Genomic DNA, 18,763 nt, shown 5'->3' with positions numbered 1-18,763 from the left:
TTACTTTTTGTATGCTTGTGTTTTTTTGCGTCTAAAGTACATTTCATAACAGAAATCAAACAAAATTGGTTGGTTTAATTGCAGTGGCTTATGGGTTAATTGCGGCGGTTCATGGGTCATTACCAGCAGCACCCTTGAGCCACTTTGAAAACTTTCAGGAATATGTTTATAACAGTTACGCTATTAAAGATATTGATCTGAAACTTGCCCATGATCTGCCCCAATAGTTATGATAAATGCTTTAAAATTTTGAGCGTTCTAACTTCAGCAAAACAAAAGTTAACGCAAAAAATCTAAAAAGTGGCTCATAGGTCAAGACCTTCCCCTACTGTAGACGTAGAGACGGCTTTTCGCGCCGTAGGCGCAAAAAATTTTTTTGCACGGGGGCCCCCCGATCTAAAAGTGCCCCGGGCTCCCCATCAGCTAAATCCGGCCCTGGTCCGGAGCCCCTGTTTCATGGGGTCAGATAGTCCAATTAGTTAGAATATTCGTCTGGCAGACCGAATTTCATTAGACAGCTAAGTAACATTTTAAATCCTCAATAAAACTATCTTTAGCCTACACTAAGAATATTACCACATTGGTGACCATTTTTATCTGGGAGATTGGCGAAAATATCTGGAATATTTTATAAAATTAGAAACTACACAAGCAAACAAAGCATGTTAACGCTGTACTATGCTCTTGCACGCTCAATAATAGGCTACAATATGGCATTTTATGTTGGGGTTCAAGCACACAAAAACTGCTCAAGAAAATTTCAACAATGCAAAATCGAATCATTCGCACAATAACCTTCAGCAACAGAAGAGCAAAACTTTCACCACTGTACCAAGATCTCGACATAGCCTACTTCCTATCAGTAATTTGCATAAACTAGAAATTTCTAAATTTGTCTTTAAATTTAAAAAATATGCTATCACCTGGCTACTTTGAACCTTACTTTCAGGAAATTACTGAGGTGCATTGCCATGGCACGAGAGCTTCTCAAAAAAATAGCTTTCACTTACGTAGTGTCAGCTCAAGGCAGTCTGAAATTCTTAGGCCCAAAAATATGGATTGATTTACCTTCAGAAATAGTTGGGGCTACGAGTATTAAAACTTTCACGAAAAAACTAAAAATTAATTATATGAATGAACTTGGTCCGTGACTGTTTTTATTGTCACAACATTGACGATTATTTCGGATTGAACATCGTTAGTAGGGGGAAGGCGGGGCAAGTTGTGCAACGGGGCAAGTCCCAGTTTGAAAGGAAATAAATAGCGTAATGAATCTTTAACGCCATTATTATATTTTACCTAAAATGCCTTTGAAGCACGTGAATCAGTTATCAGTTTTTTGGGCAGGTTAGGCTTGATCAACGATATAAGGTGTTTAGGTCTTAGGATCTAAATTCGGATGCAAACGAAATTTTGATTTTTTGGATGCACAGTAGAACTAGTCAAACTTTAGCAGTAGGGGTCAGTAGACATATGATGTAGTTGTATTTTCGCAGGTAAAATTTTTTCGTACATTTGTTAGTTTTACATAGTGAGCATTGCCTCATCAGTCATCACCTATGCTAAGATGTCCAAAAATGATGTTTTATCAGATTGGTTGAAGTAAAACTGTTGACAAATGGTTAGCGAAGATGTTTGTTGCTGATAAAAATTTTCTTACATGAAGGTTTTTGTAAAAAGAAATCATTACAGGGCAATTTTGTGTGATGCCGATGCAGCGATATTATAAATGATATTAATTATTTTGTAGTGACAAATTCTTGGTGTGGAACCCCGTACAAGCCACACCCTTCTATTATTGTGGCTGTGCAGTGCATGTCACTCGGTGGTGTCACTCACTCGGTCAAACGTTGGTGCAGAAGGAAACAGCAATCGTGGACGCCTTTTTTTCAGACAGGAGCAAGTCCTTGAGCTTTTCGAATATCGAGTTAAAACATCTGTTCATTAAATACAACACCCCCATCTACCAATGATTGTTATTTTGTCCCACGTTACGCCTCATCCCGACTCCAGCGCAACATTAAATATGCCGTAGTGAAAGTCTGGAACTCCTTACCAACGAGCATGCGTAAATTGTCATTTTATTCTTTTAAAAAGCAACACAAATATTCACTCATCGCCAAATATTAGCACGACTAATTTTGTACTACCTCTATGTTACCGATTGGCTACTAAATGTTTCTATGCAAGACTATCATCTAACACCTTGTCTCAATTTTCGTTATTGAATTATTCATTGTGTTCTCTATACTATGTCGCTTATTCGTAGTGATCTTTTAGATTACGTAACTAACTGTTATCGCAATTCTAGATCTTCTATTAGAATCTGGGGTATCTGCTTGACTCGAAGACCCATGGTCTCTTCGCAGATTCCCGTTGCTGGGAATTCCTTTTTTATTGTACTATATTTACCTACAACAAAATAAATCAATCAAACCATTCCTTCCAGTGCTGCGGTGGAGAGACTTTTTTCTGTTGGAAAAGATGTGCTCAAGCCAAAGCGGACAGGACTTAGTGACTCTCATTTTGAAATGCTCGTGTTTTTGAAAGATGCGTAACAATAAATTTCCCTTAGAATGTGTTTTCTATAACGACGTTAAAATGACAGTGTAAGCGAATGATAACATTCGTTTTCAAGGTCATTTTTGCGTCACTATAGGGACTTGAAGAGTGTTTCCTAGTGTCATTTTAGACAAAAGTAGCGGTAGCGCGCGCTACTTTGGTCTAAGTAGCGGGTGCCCAGCACTGCCCACCTCTGTATGTCATATGTGTAGTTGTGTACTGTATATCAGTAGGCCTACTCCTGGTATTGGAACTGTGTGGTAGGCTGATTAGCTGTGCAGTGTGCATTGTTCATGCCAGTATTATATTTGCACATTGGTGCTGCGGCTGTTACATATACACTAAGGCAGTAGTTCTTAACCTTTTGCCTTGTCGGTACCACCCTGAAATTACCAACCAGTTCCCGCACCCCCTCCTAGGATTGGCTTAGAAGTAATAGTCGCCTACAGTTCGGAATTTTTGTTGAAACCTGGTAAAAACAACTTTGCTTCGTACGTCATATTATAACAAACCTTGATAATTCAGCATCCCCGCACCACCTAGGCACAGGTGTCGGACCCCTTAGTGGTGCGTGCACCCCTGGTTAAGAACCCCTGCACTAGGGTGTCCCACGTTTAGGCGACTTTTCAGGAAAATTGGGTTCGGGTCAAATTCTGACTGGATTTTCGTCACTGATTTCAAAAATGACGTTATTTTTTCATTATGACGTCACCTTGATGTGCCAGCTAGCGGGATTTTGTGATTTGACCTTATCACGAATATGGTAAGAGCTAGAGAGTTGGAACTTGCGCCAAGATGACCGAAAGGGACGATTTCTTATTTGTTGTCAACACAATATGAAACGCTAACTGCAACAGAAAAGGAGTTATTTTCAAAAAACATGTTATTGCTCATTTTTGGACAAAATAACGAGAAACATGGCAATTTTGCTACAGTGACACTTTTATTTCGATTGTTAAGTTGCTGTGCTACGCTACATTGTTCAACAATTAAGTACAGTGGTAGTAGTCTAGGATATTGCATTTACAATATTGATTACCTCACAATTGATTTTTACATGCATGTTGCAATTACTTATATTAGCTAACTTTAAACCCTTCATCATTTAGTTCAAAGATCTATCAAACAAAACCACCATTCAACAACACAACACAGTTCAATGGGATTATTTATCACACCATACTGTGCAAAGCAGCACAAATGCGCAAGTCTGTTTTGGCCAAATCATTTTGGTCATCTCCAATCAAGCCGTTCACAACGCCTTTCAGTCTGCCAATGAAGCGCTCAGTTCCTCGATTGTTGTTGTTGATCACTGATGAAGAAGAAAAACATGCAATGCATGGAGCCATCTTACTTTCTTTGGAGAACAAATCACGTAAGTTGCCACGCTTTAAAAGCGTCTGCTCGATATCAACGTTTCTTGGAAAACTTTTCTGTCTTACCGCATCAGCAGCAAAAGGCGGAGCTTCAGCGTGGGAACTTAAATCAACCTTTTTAAGGCTCAACCATTGGGATGCATGCTTAACGAAATGTTTCAGAACATCGCAAGTAGCCCTAAAAAGGACTGTTTTGGTAGCCTTAAAAAGAGGTTTTGAATTTATGAGCGCTAGGGATACTAGAGCAGCAGATATGATTCCGCAATGGCTCGAACAGCTTCCGGAAAATATTGTTCCTGTGCGAATTATTGTCTCCACAAAAATTTCGTCCAAATAGCCACAAATCATATCTCTGCTGGTATCCCCCATTCTTTTCAGCTTCGTTTTACAGTTCAGCCACATGTTTTCTACGTGATTGGTGTGTTTCAGTGGCTGACACGTAGCGATAACGGTGGTATACTGTTTGGTGCAGATACCTAAAAAATGCAATATGAAGTGCCGTATAACTATAATCATTTTTTTAATTTAAAGATTGGCTACAAAACGTACCATTCATCTGGCAACTAGCATGCTAAATGATTGTTTTGACACAAATTCGTTTTTTAGACGATTATATCCCCACAATTCCGTATCAGTAGGCTACTGATTAGTTGTAGGCTACGGTCATTAAAACTTCTTCAAATTCTTTCTATCAGATACACTAAGTAACTTGCGGGTAGTCTACGTGTCGAGGGCTGCAGATGATTAGACGCAGTCCCTCGTTATTTATTCATGGGAGACACTAGGCTAACACAGGTCTATTGACTTTATTGCATCTTTGCAATGAAAGTGAAAGAGAAACAAACACTCACTAGATAAATTGGAGTATGCACACATTCGTCGGAATGGATTTCGGTGCCAGGAGCAATGTAGCGTACAATTTCCGCCTGAGAGTAGCTCGGTCTCGGCGTGGCACCAGTTTGAAGAAACATTTCCTAACAAACATTGGAATTAGAACCACTTTAAACCTGGGGGGTGTTTATTGACGTATCATAGCTTATTGTCTGCAAATAACAAGTAGCCTATATCGATTACAAGATATTGGCCAATTGTTGTAACAACTGTGTTCGTTGGACTTAACCACTAAGCAATTATTACCATGCAGGATTTTCACCACAAAGATGTTGGCTCAAAACTGTTATCATAACTTAGCGTTTAGTAGGGCTGAGTAATAGGGTGGATAAAAAAAAACGAATTTTTAAGTTCAGCTTAGTGCATCTCCCAAAAGATGCAGTTTGGGCTATCTTTTACATTGGTACTTGAAAAAACATTTTTTGACCCCGTTTGACCCCTATCCAAGAGCTCTCTAGTGACCGCCGAACCAAAATTCCTTAAATTGGCCATAATTTTTTTTCTAGTGGGTGCAGGCTTGTGGTTTTGGTGTCTATCCCCACTAAATCAAGTCTTGGGAAGTCATTTCTGCAGTCTAAAACCCTCTATGGGCTAGCAAAATGACATCAGAGCCTTTATTCAGCAAAAATGCTTAAAAAAGTTGGGAATTTATTGTTTTTTTTAAAAAAGGGCAAAGAAAAACAAATTCATAATGCTTCTAAAGGTATTGCTGTTAATACACTGAAGCAAACATATAAAAGCAAACAATTATCAAATGAAGTTAATTGCAAAAGTGCTGCCTTTAATTTTTGCATCCAATTATCCATAGCATTACAGTATATATTGGACACAAAATGCATGACAACGGGTTTAGGCGAAATCAGTACCATATGTTAGTGTTTTGTTGAGAAGCTTATATCAAATCCTGCAGACATATCTTTCTTAAAAGAAATGATGACAGACAGGACAGCCACAATAGCCGGATTTGACTCTATTTTATTCGCACGAGTCAGAAGGAAAGAAAGTAGGATTCTTAGTGCGGAAAAACGACAAAAACACTCTAAAAAAAGAAACGCAAAAACTGCTTCTACTGTAGCTCTTAAGATAAGGAACTTCTCTGGTCAGCTTGTTTACATCACATCGGTGAAATCGTTGTGTCACATATCTTTGAAGATTTAAAGCTAGAGGTTTCAAAATAACCAGAAATGAGCATCTTCATGAGACTCCGCAAGAACTGGGATCCTATTCCACAGTGGCCAACTGCTAAGTACACTGGATATCAACAGCTTTCCAATAACAACACACGATCTCATTCAGAACCTCAAAGATAACATTGCTCAACTTGCACAAAGCAAATACAAGTTCATTTGAGGCGATTATAAATAACTTATGAACTTGTGCATTGCTTATATCAGTCCTGGTCTACAAAATGTGAAATTCTACCATTCTGGGGCCACACACAAGGCCAGATGGATGGCCAAATTGATTCATTCCTATCGATTGGTGCTACTGGAAAATCAAAAAGCTAAGTTACCTAAGGGAACTATCACATCAGTTTCACAAGTGGCTAAACTCAAAGATCTCATGAATTTTATTTCACTCATCTACTGTACATATTGGTTTCGGTGTAGTGTTGCTGTAGATGCTCCTTGGAACTGTTTGACTATGTACAAGAACATTCTCAGATATGGAGCAGTGCATTAGTTGATATCAGATGCTGCTGAATGTAGCTTCAAACGTCAATTTTGGTATCTCTCTGCTGAGACGGTACCACTGGACTGGCACTGTTCGGCTCTGAAGTTCAGGAAGAGGAAAACATCAGATGGCTGATAAACTTATACATGTAAAACCTACAGATCCTGTTTTTACACCAGCAGATCGGTTTGGCACTGGCTAGCTACGGGAAACCACGTTTTCCATCAGAAATCAATCTAGAATCAAAACTGACAGATTTTATCACAAAGGAGTCTCGGTTTTTTTCTCTGTTTTATAGATAAATGATGATTTTCTTTCTTTATCAGTAGAGAAATGGTCTGAATCAGAGTCGTACCAGAAAGCTGTTTACAATGTGGCTGAACATGGAGTTAAACTGAGCACCGATTAATTATCTACATAGTGCCAGAGACGAGGAACACTATCAAAACACTTTAAAAATAGTGGAAGCCAACAGAAAAGACACACCTAATTTGAGAAAGAGAAAAAACTAATATCCTCTTGCACAGATTAGACTAGTCAACCACATTGCCTTCTGTGACAAAATGTGTTAAAGGGTTACTGTATACATACAGATTTAATACCAGGCTTTCGTGTAACAAACTTACTAGCCTATTGTTAACTTTCTATGTGTATTTGATCTATTTCCAGTGCAAAATTAGAATTTTTGACCACTTCCGCTCACTAGAGTTGTATTTTTAGCTATTCCAACGCGTAAAAAATGTGAATTCACTGACAACTCGTATAGACAAGCATATTCTTTTAATTCCCTGTACGATAGATAGTCGAACAGGAAAAGTTTTATGCATATTATTTTGTTGAAACATACAAATTCTGCTGAAAAGCGTGGAAATACCGGTAATTCAATATTTACTTAATGAATAATGGGAAACCTGAAAATTTGAATGGGATGGTGGCCCACATAAACGTGCCCCAATTCTACTGATTTTTGGACCAGCAAAGATTATTGGTTGGTGGAACAACCTCACAAATCTACAAGTCAATAGTACAAAAAAAAGTAAAAAACAAGGGGGTTGTGTGCACACAACCCAGGATGTGTTCAATGGGATGCTTATTTAGAAGCCAAATGCAAGTTTTGCCTCTATTAAACATCATATAAACTCAATTAAGTTAAGTGTGATCAGATATTTACAAACATTGAAATACACAATATCTAAAGCTGTAATAAATGCAATAGTTAAGTTTACACTATCAAATAAATATATATATATGCAACATGCAGCTGCACTAACGTATGCTTCTGTAGTCTATTGGACCTCATATCACCTCACCACCTCATTGGACTAGAGGCCAGTTTGCACACAAATGGTCACATCGTAGTGTGTTTTACCTAGGTTACACTCTTTTTAGTATATATTTCATCCATAAAACTTCCCGAAATATCTAAAAATGCCATTTCTTTCCCATAAAATGCCTTTATTGAGCAAAAATGTCATTATGCAATTTTGGCTGCCCATGCATCATTTTAGACTGCAGAAGTGACTTCCTAAGACTTGATTTAGTGGGGTTAGACACCAAAATCATTAGCCTACACCCACTAGAAAAAGTATTATGGCCAATTTAAGGAATTTTGGCTCGGCGGCCACTAGAGCGCTCTTGGATAGGGGTCAAACGGGGTCAAAAAATGTTTTTTCAAGTACCAATGTAAAAGATACCTAAAACTGCATCTTTTGGCAGATGCACTAAGCTGAACTCAAAAATTCGTTTTTTTTGATCCACCCTACTGAGTAACCTTCTTCTTTCCGATCAACACCAGGCAATGTATAGTCTTGTTGGGCCAAGCATATTTCAGAGGTTAAAGACGCCAAAATAACAGGTCGTTGGCCGCAAAAGGTGCTCAATTGCTTTTTATTTTGAAATTGTTTACTTAGAAGATAATTCTAAGCTGCTTACCCAATACCAGAACATTGGTAATGTTTTGGACTTGGATAAATCAAACATATCAAGAAAGTACGTAACATGTTAGTACTGTAACCTACTTTGTTGTGGTATCAATTCCACCGAACATCCATTGTTGGGGCATTGGACGCCCTTGTGCATTTCCAGGTCTCCGTCGTGCGACGAGAGATTCGTCAATGGCCACGACGTGACCCGGTCCACCGATCTGACGGTTATTTCTTAGCAGATCTTCAGAACAGACCTGCAAAGTTATCAAAATATACCACTATTGAAACTAAACTTCAAAGACGTAATCGAGAGCTAGGCTAGAAACCCTTTGAAACCTTAGCAACGTAACGATTGGGCAGTGGCGTAGACCAGTGCTAACTGCTACTCAAACTTTTTTATACAGTGTACTGGCAGAGATCTTATTGTCATTCGGCGTACCGTCACACATTTAAGACGAAAAATAACTAGCAATAACAAGGCCAATCTTAGTTTTACAAGTGTACATTGAGCAAACTCACAAACAGTTTTTGACTAACATTTCCCCAACGGTGTGCGCTTATCAAGTTTTTGCAACGTTTAGACATACAGCATAAGATGAGTGTAAAGAATAATAGAATGTCTGTACATTTGTTTTGCGCAGGTTTTAATTCGTTTCGATTCCTTTCAAAAATTCTAATTTAATAATTGCTTATTCTAATTTCATTATGTTTTGAACACAATTAGTCTCTTTAGATTTGATGATTTCATCGAGTCATTGTTAAGCACAACTCCGCAAACGACATATTGCGGTTTTGGCAGACTAGCACCATCAATTGCTACAAAATTTTGACACTTTCAATATCACTTTTGCCCAAATCAGAATCAATTAGGTTTGAAAGTGAAAGTTTCTTATTGATGTATTTGGTGGTCTGCCCCTATTTCGTTTTCCATACTTCTTCTAGTAGTCGCCTTTAAATAGAATTATAGCGAATCATATGGCCAAAATATTTCAATTTCCTTGTTTTAATTGTTTATAGAATTTCCGTACCGCTTTGCATTCTAAACATATTCGTTTGTGATTTTATCCTTCCATAAAATTTTAAGCATTCTTCCATAAATCCACATTTCAAATCTTTTAAGTCGTTTTACTATTTGAAATGACTAAGTCTATGTTTCTGCATTGTAAAGAAATGTGCAATCCAATGAATAAAACTATTACAATGCTCAAATTAACAAAAACATTCAAATTTTTGTTATACCTATACATTAGGGTGTCCCACTTTTAGGCGACTTTTCAGGAAAATTAGGTTCGGGTCAAATTCTGACTGGATTTTCGTCACTGATTTCAAAAATGACGTTATTTTTTTCATTATGACGTCATCTTGATGTGCCAGCTAGCGGATTTTTGCTATTTTGGCCTTATCACGAATATGGAAAGAGCTAGAGAGTTGGAACTTGCGCCAAAATGACCGGAAGGGACAATTTCCTATTTGTTGTCAAGACAATATGAAACGCTAACTGCAACAGAAAAGGAGGCATTTTGAAAAAACATGTTTTTGCTCATTTTTGGACAAAAAAATGAGAAAAACGGCAATTTTGCTTCGGTTTTGCTACAGTGATGCTTTTATTTCGATTGTTAAGCTGCGCCACCTTGTTTAACTATTAAGTACAGTGGTAGTGGCTAGTGTAGTAGTGGTACACACTCTTGAATGTCTCTTCCATGTAAATGAGATTTATTTTACACACGCAAAAAGCTTTTTGGAAGGCAAAGTGAAAGGCCCTAATGCATACGAAGATGGTGGTTTGATGAACACAATTAAGAAAATACCAAAACTTAAGCCCCAACATCTGAAAATCCGACAAGATTGTAAAGTTTCCATCACAGCTATAGCCGCAAATCATTTAAAAGCCAAGATTTTATACTTTTCTGAGCACAAGAAAGAAGCTAATGATTCATCTTTTCGTAGCGACCATATGTGTCTTCTTGCTCTGGCAGCTCATTTAGTGATGGATGTTCCAGGAAATTTGAACCCCTACTTTTTTATCGTCAAGAAAGCGTGTCCCACGCGCGTTGAATAACAACAGCGAGTGGTTACTTCAGAATGCTAATTTTTGGGTATTGTGTTGGGCCTCAGGATATCCCCAAACTTCAACGTATGGTTTCTTTCATTGTTTGTGTTTATTTTCGAGCATTTTTAGTCATCCATCTTAAACCTTCCGCTGCTGAAGGTCCCTCAATTGTACTGTTTACAAGAGATTAATTACTTGCATATAAATCTGTTGATGAATCAGTATTTAACGCTGTTCTGAAACATTTCGTTAAGCATGCATCCCAATGGTTGAGCCCTAAAAACGTTGCTTTAAGTTCTCACGCTGAAGCTTCGCCTTTTGCTGCTGATGCCGTAAGACAGAAAAGTTTTCCAAGAAACGTTGATGTCGAGCAGACGCTTTTGAAGCGTGGCAACTTACGTGATTTTTTCTCCGAAGAAAGTAAGATGGCTTCATGCATTGCATGTTTTTCATCTCCATCACTGTTTCGGCGTATGATCAACAACAACAATCGAGGAACTGAGCGCTTCATTGGCAGACTGAAGCGCGTTGTGAAAGGCTTGATTCGAGATGAGCAAGATGATTTGGCCAAAACAAACTTGCACATCTGTGCTGCTTTGCACAGTTTGGAGGGATAAATAATTCCATTGAACTGTGTTGTGTTGTTGAATGATGGTTTGGTTTGATAGATCTTTAAACGAAATGATCAAGGGTTTAAGGTTAGCTAGTATTAGTAATTGCAACATGCATGTAAAAATTAATGCTGAGGTATATAATCAATTGTAAATACAATATGCTAGACTACTACCACTGTACTTAATTGTTAAACAATGTAGCGCAGCACAGCAACTTAACTACCGAAATAAAAGCGTCACTGTAGCAAAATTGCCGTTATTCTCATTTTTTTGTCCAAAAATGAGCAAAAACATGGTTTTTCAAAATAATTCCTTTTCTGTTGCAGTTAGCGTTTCATATTGTGTTAACAAATAGGAAATTGTCCCTTCCGGTCATTTTGGCGCAAGTTCCAACTCTCTAGCTCTACCATATTCGTGATAAGGCCAAAATAGCAAAAATCCCGCTAGCTGGCACATCAAGATGACGTCATAATGAAAAAAATAACGTCATTTTTGAAATCAGTGACCAAAATCCAGTCAGAATTTGACCCGAACCTAATTTTCCTGAAAAGTCGCCTAAAAGTGGGACACCCTACTATACATTGCTCGGTTTTATTTATCAGCATTAATCAGAAGGAACATGCAAAGAGATACCTTGAAATGCGTAGGATGGCGAAACTTCTTCTTGCGGATCTCACATTCAAATCTAGCTGTATTCTCGTGAATCATCCCATGGTAGGCGAGACTGTGCGACCTGGTGAATCTCTGGCCGCATACTTTGCACTGGTAAGGCTTGATGCCTAACAAAGATCAAAATAAATGTCGAAAATTGAAATCACAAGATAGAAATCAGAAGTTTCAAAAATTGCAAAACTACAAATGAAGCGAAAAACAATCAATGCGGAACATCTTGCTGATTCAATAAAACGAAAAAACTAAAGCGACCTACGTACTAATGCTGCACTTTGCGCTACAACGCAAAAACAGCCAATTTAGCAGCACGAGCATTGTTTGCTTCATGAACAGGAGATCAGAATCGCTGTGAGCTTCATATCATAAATGCTTAGTCATTTATCCGTTCATGACTCATCATTTCTCCTTGATCATCCCTCATAGTTCGTATGACTCGAGATGGTTTTCATATCATTTCAAGTTTGTGCATAGCACAAGCTTGATCAAATAAGATCACAGTGTAAAAGTAGTATGATTTGAATACAGAAATAATGCCACGCAAAAACAACATTGACTGAAATAAACGTGAAAAAACAGACATTAGAACCTTTAAATAGAAATTTTTAATTAAAATGTTGTTTTTGTTTGACATGTGTACTTGCACTTTGGACAGCATCAACAAGAAAACTTGTTTGTAGACGCTTTCGTGTGCTAATGTGCAAAAGCTGATTTCGGCAATTTGTCAACAAAAAAGTGTGGTCTTTGACTTTCGTGTCCGTGACGTCATGCCTTGTATCACATTAAACCAGATTTTTTGTCTGGGGGAAAAAGATGGGGACGTTTATTAAAATCCGTGAAATTAACGAAAACTTGCTTTTAAATTGAAGGAAAAACTACCTGCGTGTGCACTAGGGTGGGTCAAAAGAACTTTTTATTTCAAAACGTGGCGGCAACCCCTCCGATTATGAGGTTGGTACTAGAAACTTCCCCAAAAAAATTTGAGCAGGTTTGTTCAAGTATTCGCCAAGCAATGACCCTTTGAAATTTTCAGTATAGGAACATGATAGGCCATATAGGAAAACGTATGGTAAAAAAAATTTTGGGGGGGGGGCTTTTAAGTGATTTTTTTATCTCTATGCTCTTGCTAACATCTACGATAATAATCATTTCTGACTGAAATCACCACATATCTCGTATCAATCGATGTTTAAAAGATACAAGAAAAGTTTAATTTGATCGAAAAATAGTAGCAATATTATGCCTATTTTTGTAAGGGCAATCCCAGGTTTCCCTTATTTTCCGTTACTTCAGGCAAGGAAATCCTTTTTACCGTTAACATATAATTGCGGTGATGAGGCAAACGAAACTGAACTAAACTCCCAATACGTCGATAATTACATATTGGAGGATGACAATGTGGCTTTTTTGAAATCTGGATAATCCCGCCTAATCTGGATAATTGCCCTTTCTACACAAAGAAGAATTACATTTCTTTCTTCATCAAAATCATCATGGGTTAAAATCCCTTTGTACTCTTCCATAATTCTCACCCCTCGGTCTGCCACATCGTTTACAACTTTGATGCTGTGGGAAATGGGAAATGCAGTAAAGGATGTAAAGCAGTAATGGTAGTAACAGTATAACAGTATTAAATAACAGTATTAAATAACAGTAATGGTAGTAGTAATGGTAGCAGTAATGTAATGCAGTAAAGGATGCAGTAAAGGTGTGTGTGGGAAATGCAGTAAAGGAAGGAATGAAGTGGAAGGCCATGATGATGAGTTCTGCCATGGCATCGAAACAGTGACAGACTTCTGTTATCTGGGTGATCGGATAGATGGAAGTGGTGGATGTGAAGCAGCGGTGACAACAAGGGCAAGATTGGGCTGGGCAAAGTTCAGGGAATGTGGGGAAATGTTGTATGGCAGAAAATTTTCACTAAGGATGAAAGGAAAAGTATATCGGAGCTGTGTGCGGCCTACAATGCTATATGGTAGCGAGACATGGGTATTGAGAGAGAGTGAACTGACAATCCTGAGAAGAACGGAAAGGTCAATGGTGAGAGCAATGTGTGGGGTGAAAACGAGAAGGGAAAAAAGGACTGAAGAATTGTTGGATATGCTAGAGATGAGAGAGACCATAGACCAAATGGCAAGGGCAAATGGAGTAAGATGGTATGGACATGTGATAAGGAGGGAGGAAGGAAGTTTTCTTAGAAAGGCCACTAGATCTAAAGGTGGATGGGAAGAGGAAACGCGGTCGTCCAAGAAGAACGTGAAAACAACAAGTGAAGGATGAATTTAAAAAAGTCGGACTGAAGGAGGAAGATGCAAGGGACAGGGTGAAATGGAGAAGAGGGATAAAAACAATTGCTGCGCGGAAACAATCGGCCACCCCCACTAGTGGGGAACAAACCGACGATGGATTATGATGATGATGATGCTCTTTATCACTTTTTCCAATCTTTTATAATTCTGAAACTCCGGCCATCTTTCTACTGCATACTTCAAGAAACCAATGTCTCCCATACTGACTTGCAGCCTATGAAACAATAAAGCAGATCTTGCACCAACAAATTCATGCAATTTTGTGTCAACGTATTCTATGATAGACATAGCGCTATATAAAAAACAAGCATCATTATGATTATATTTGCATCAACTTCATCAATTTACTGCAGAAGGTCAAAAAAACAAAATTGGCAGAAATCACATGACTTACATCTCCCAATCGGTTTTCAACAAAAAAGTATAGCTCAATAGCGTCGCCAGGTTTTTATTTAAAAAAAAGAAGTTTTGCAATATCTAAGGAAGGGGGGCGCTAAAAGGGACCAAACTTCATGTTGCACACTGTATATGATAAAGTGGGCCTTATAAAGTTAAAAGCATTTTTTCAACCTCACCTGCTTGCGGTTCTTCTTGGCGTTGTCACCGCATTACCTGAAGTCTCCGTTAATGTTGATGCACGATTTCTGTCGTTAAAAAGAAGCTAATGAACACAACTGGCCGATGAAAAATACTGCAATATCGGATATGACTCGTTGCTCAGAACAAAAACTGACATGAAGCAGAAAAGGATACAACATATTTACTACCTGGCTAGATTTTCAAATGATGCTCCGGCATGCATCATGCGTGCTTCAGCAACCATATGTGGTTTTGCATCCAATCCAACTCAAGAAAATGATGGATAAAAATTCCGCATGCAGGAAAAGACGCCAATATTGACAAAAGTCAGCAACTGCGAGTTCTTTTGGTGTTTGGGATATGCCAGCAACGTATTTACCACACGGTGGCCACCACTATTATTCAACATGAAAGGGCCATTCCTTTTCTTCATCATTTACAACAAAACCGCATGGACCAAATTCTACAAAAAAAAACAAAAAACATTCAATAAAATCAATGTGAATGCGTCACAATGTGAATGCCTGCCACACATTGTGCATCTGAGTGCACACACACGAGCACTACCAGAACTAAGCATCCGATAAAGCCTTCTGTGTAAAAGAAAATTCTCAAACAGAAAGCACTAGAATTTATATACAATATGTCATGAGTTCTAAATTAATGTCTTTGCACTGTGACACTGTAAGTTATATTAAATGTGAAGTAAAACACAAACCTTTATTTCTCTTTCCGATGCAGCATTTGCCTGCTTGCCACAAGTATAGAATTCTTGTTGCAGTGAGATTTTCTTTGCAATATACTGGGCATATATCGCCTTCGTGGATTGTCTTCAACTATTTCGTCACGTGTGGAAGTTGTTACGTTATTCAAACGATGAGACCCCAGCTTAGCCGAAGCTACAAGTTTGGACGCTACTTCAGATTGAGTTGGTTGGCATCAATTTTGAAAAAGGCGGTTACAGTATTCAGTGGCACGTGAAAAAGTTGCTGAGTTATTGAAAACAGCGGTGTCATGACTTGTCGTTTTCGCCTCACAAATGTGACTTGTAACACCGTTTGAAAATGGAATAGTAGCCTATCGTTTATATTGTTTGAATTAATAGACAAACAGTTGTCACAGGGTTCTGGAGAAAGGCGTTGTGAAATATTTAACGAAGGAATTGGCGAGGAGTCTTTATTGGGCTATAGTATAAAAAAAAATTCACAAGTCGATTTTGAGTTGGTAAAACAGTTGGTGAGCTATTGCACAAAGATTCATCTGAAACACATCAATTAATAAGCTAAGCATGACAGAAAAAGCTGGAAACATACAACAAACAAACACTATACAAATGCATTCGACATACTATTGCGATAAACATGATAGCGAATAGTCAGTTATTTTGACATAAACATATGCTATATAATGTAACTGCAGACAGTGCACACCGTTTCGACCTCCCGGTCTCATCAGTGTATATATTTATATAGTTACCACACTCGCATCAATCAATGATTTTTGCAGTTGAATATTGTAAATATAGAAGACTTTTGAAAAGGTGATATGGTATATATAATAATTTCAATTCCAAATACCTTTTGTAAAATTAGAAATAGCTTTCTTCTTATTTCCGCGGTTAATGTTCACTTTTGAAATGTCTCAATTGTCAGTTTTCACTGCTTTCCTTCTTGCGGGTCGACGCAAATTGATTCGGTTTCGCAATGTTGATGACAGGGTCCTATTTCCGAAACTACGACCTTGTTTCATAGAAAACCGGCTCCTCATTGTTGTTGCACTGTCACTATCTGATGATTCTATTATCACAAAGTTAATGCTGTGATCAAACATACTTTTGCACATACAATGTATAACAATGTGCCGCTGTTCTGTCATGGTGTGGGCCGCTCATTTGCACATACAATGTATCGCAATGTATGTGCAATTGTTTTGTGTATCACATTGCACTTTCCACAAAGTAACATTACACACAAAAGTTCATATCTTTACACACGATGGAACAAAATGAAAATGTCAACAGCAAATTTACCATGATTAGGAAAAGCAGTATCATCAACTTCTTCTTTCACAGCCTTCAAGCATGGATAAATTTTCATATTTGCATGAAATGTTGGATCTATAAGTCAAATGAAATGTTTTCAAAAGTTAAATAGCTTTGTGTCATTAAATATATATATACTTTAGGAATTTAAAAAATGCATATTACAGCGTCATCAATAATTAACGTTACAACTTCACACAACTGTATTTAACATCAATATTTAGCGTTTTTGCAATTTAGCGCTAAAGACCAATCCATCAGTGCGGCTACCTGGGCGGACTACCAATGGAGCTCGCAGTGGAAGAAGAACCTTTCAAGACTCCAAAGTTTCATCTCTGACACCGGCCCCCACCCAACCGGAATGAATTTGCCAAGGAAGGCCTGGGTGCGGCTCAACCGTTTGCGTACTGGCGTCGGACTATTCCGCTCCAGCATGCACAAATGGGAGATGGCTTCATCCGCGATCTGGGAGTGTGGCAAGGAGGAACAAACCACAGACCACACCATCTGTAACTGCACCATCTACCATGCGCCACTGATGTGCGTGGTTTGTGTGAACTGGATGACGAATCAATTCAATGGCTGTTCGACACCTGCCCAAACATCTATTCTAGACCGCGAGCGTGTCGCCTCCACTGGTGACGTGCAACCCCGGATAGTCACTCAAAGACAAGGGGCGGCATTAGTGATGGACTGATGGTGTGGGTCGCAGTTAACAAATCAAGAAGGTGTTCATTGATTTTTGCGGACCAAGGAGTGAAATTGAACCAAGAAACTTACCGAAACGATATTCTTGTTGCCAGTGGCGGCTCGTCATAAGGGACTGCGGGACTGCAGCCCCTCAACATTTTTGTGCATATGTGAATTATAATACATATAGATAGTTTTGCCATGTTTTTTTACTTTATTTCGCTTGAAGAATTAAAAAATTTTTAATATTAATTTTTTTTGTAATAAAATTTTTTTTTTGTAATAAAAAAATTAATTGGCAACTCTGGGTCTGCAAATTTTGTAGGTCCGGTGTTGCTTGTTCTTTTTTTTTATGACGTAAGTTTTTCAGAAAAAAGTTTTCTAGCATCACTGAACAGTAAACAAGCGCAGTGGGGACTGCAAATAGAACAGACCCTGGTCAGGGATTCCAACTTTGGTTCTCGTAAATCTTTCGGGTAAGCGTGTGGAAGCTATTGGTGATTAGGTAAAGGGATCGTAGGTTACTTTACTTGATCTGTGTTTTGAGAAGTCACTGAGACAGACTGGTTTTGATGTGAAGTAAAGGCAATTACTGTAATTATTTTTAATCATTTCAGACCAGTAGAAGCATGAGATGTATTGTTCACGCTTGTCTTGAAAAGAATTATTAAGCTTTGATATTTTCAAGTAAGACTTCAAATATGTGATACAGATTTGTACACTTAGAAAATCGGTGTCCGGTACGCAACTTTCTAAAAGGTACCATTAAAAAATCCCCTTTGAACAACAAAGGAAAAAGGTAAATAATACCTAAATCAACTCATCGGTTTATCGCTGGCTGATTTGGCGCTAAGGGTTAGGGCGGTGATAGTCATTGCACTGACGTGGGTTTGATTCCCACCACGGCTATGCTCTTTTTTCTTCCGTTATTACCAAACAAAGTTCGAAGGGGATTTTTTTATGATACCTTTTCAAAACTTGCGTCCGGTACAGGTTTATAATTATTTACATTAGGTTACTGGTTGATGCAGCCCCCCCATGTTTTAAGACCACGAGCCGCCACTGCTTGTTGCCTTGGGCAAAGAAACACTTTAAAAAACGTAACTGGTCATTCCAACAAGATTCTACTCTTCACATGGAGCAAAGAGAACGCAAAACTGGCTTTCAGCCAATGTGCCGTTCTTCCTTTCCAAGGAAGAATGGCCTCCTTCATCCCCAGACCTGAAGCCCCTAAATTGTGGCATCTGGTCGTATCTGGAGAGCAAAGTTTCGACAGAACACCACCAAATTGTGGAAGCACTGAAGGCTAATCTGAAAAAGAATGGACCAAAATTCCTCAAAGAGTAATTTGTGACTCTTGCAGCTCCTTTTCGAAGCGTTTCC

At 38.3% G+C, this 18,763-nt stretch overlaps 1 protein-coding gene across 4 annotated transcripts in view; it reads right to left on the bottom strand.

Annotated features, from left to right (window-relative positions):
- Nucleotides 1-3,492: 3,492 nt before the first annotated feature.
- LOC145781165 (uncharacterized) overlaps nt 3,493-18,763 on the bottom strand; it is a 36,914-nt gene continuing 21,643 nt past the window's right edge. Inside the window, exons 5-14 of one of the 4 annotated variants that reach the window (XM_082592937.1) lie at nt 16,679-16,765; nt 16,227-16,445; nt 15,368-15,909; nt 14,838-15,112; nt 14,646-14,714; nt 14,159-14,284; nt 11,726-11,871; nt 8,522-8,682; nt 4,790-4,912; nt 3,493-4,414 (exon numbers count right to left, since the gene is read on the bottom strand). In XM_082592937.1, the coding sequence (XP_082449063.1) occupies nt 16,291-16,445; nt 16,679-16,765 (242 nt within the window). In that variant the 3' untranslated portion in view covers nt 3,493-4,414; nt 4,790-4,912; nt 8,522-8,682; ... (4 more) ...; nt 15,368-15,909; nt 16,227-16,290. Of the gene's footprint in view, nt 4,415-4,789; nt 4,913-8,521; nt 8,683-11,725; nt 14,285-14,645; nt 14,715-14,837; nt 15,113-15,367; nt 15,910-16,226; nt 16,446-16,678; nt 16,766-18,763 lie in introns of those variants that run through there. The other 3 variants (XM_082592938.1, XM_082592939.1, XM_082592936.1) reach the window with 3 other exon arrangements.

This window comes from Aplidium turbinatum, chromosome 12, assembly GCF_918807975.1.
Source record: "Aplidium turbinatum chromosome 12, kaAplTurb1.1, whole genome shotgun sequence".
Lineage (NCBI taxonomy): Eukaryota > Metazoa > Chordata > Ascidiacea > Aplousobranchia > Polyclinidae > Aplidium > Aplidium turbinatum.
This window is presented reverse-complemented; position numbering and strand designations above follow the sequence as displayed.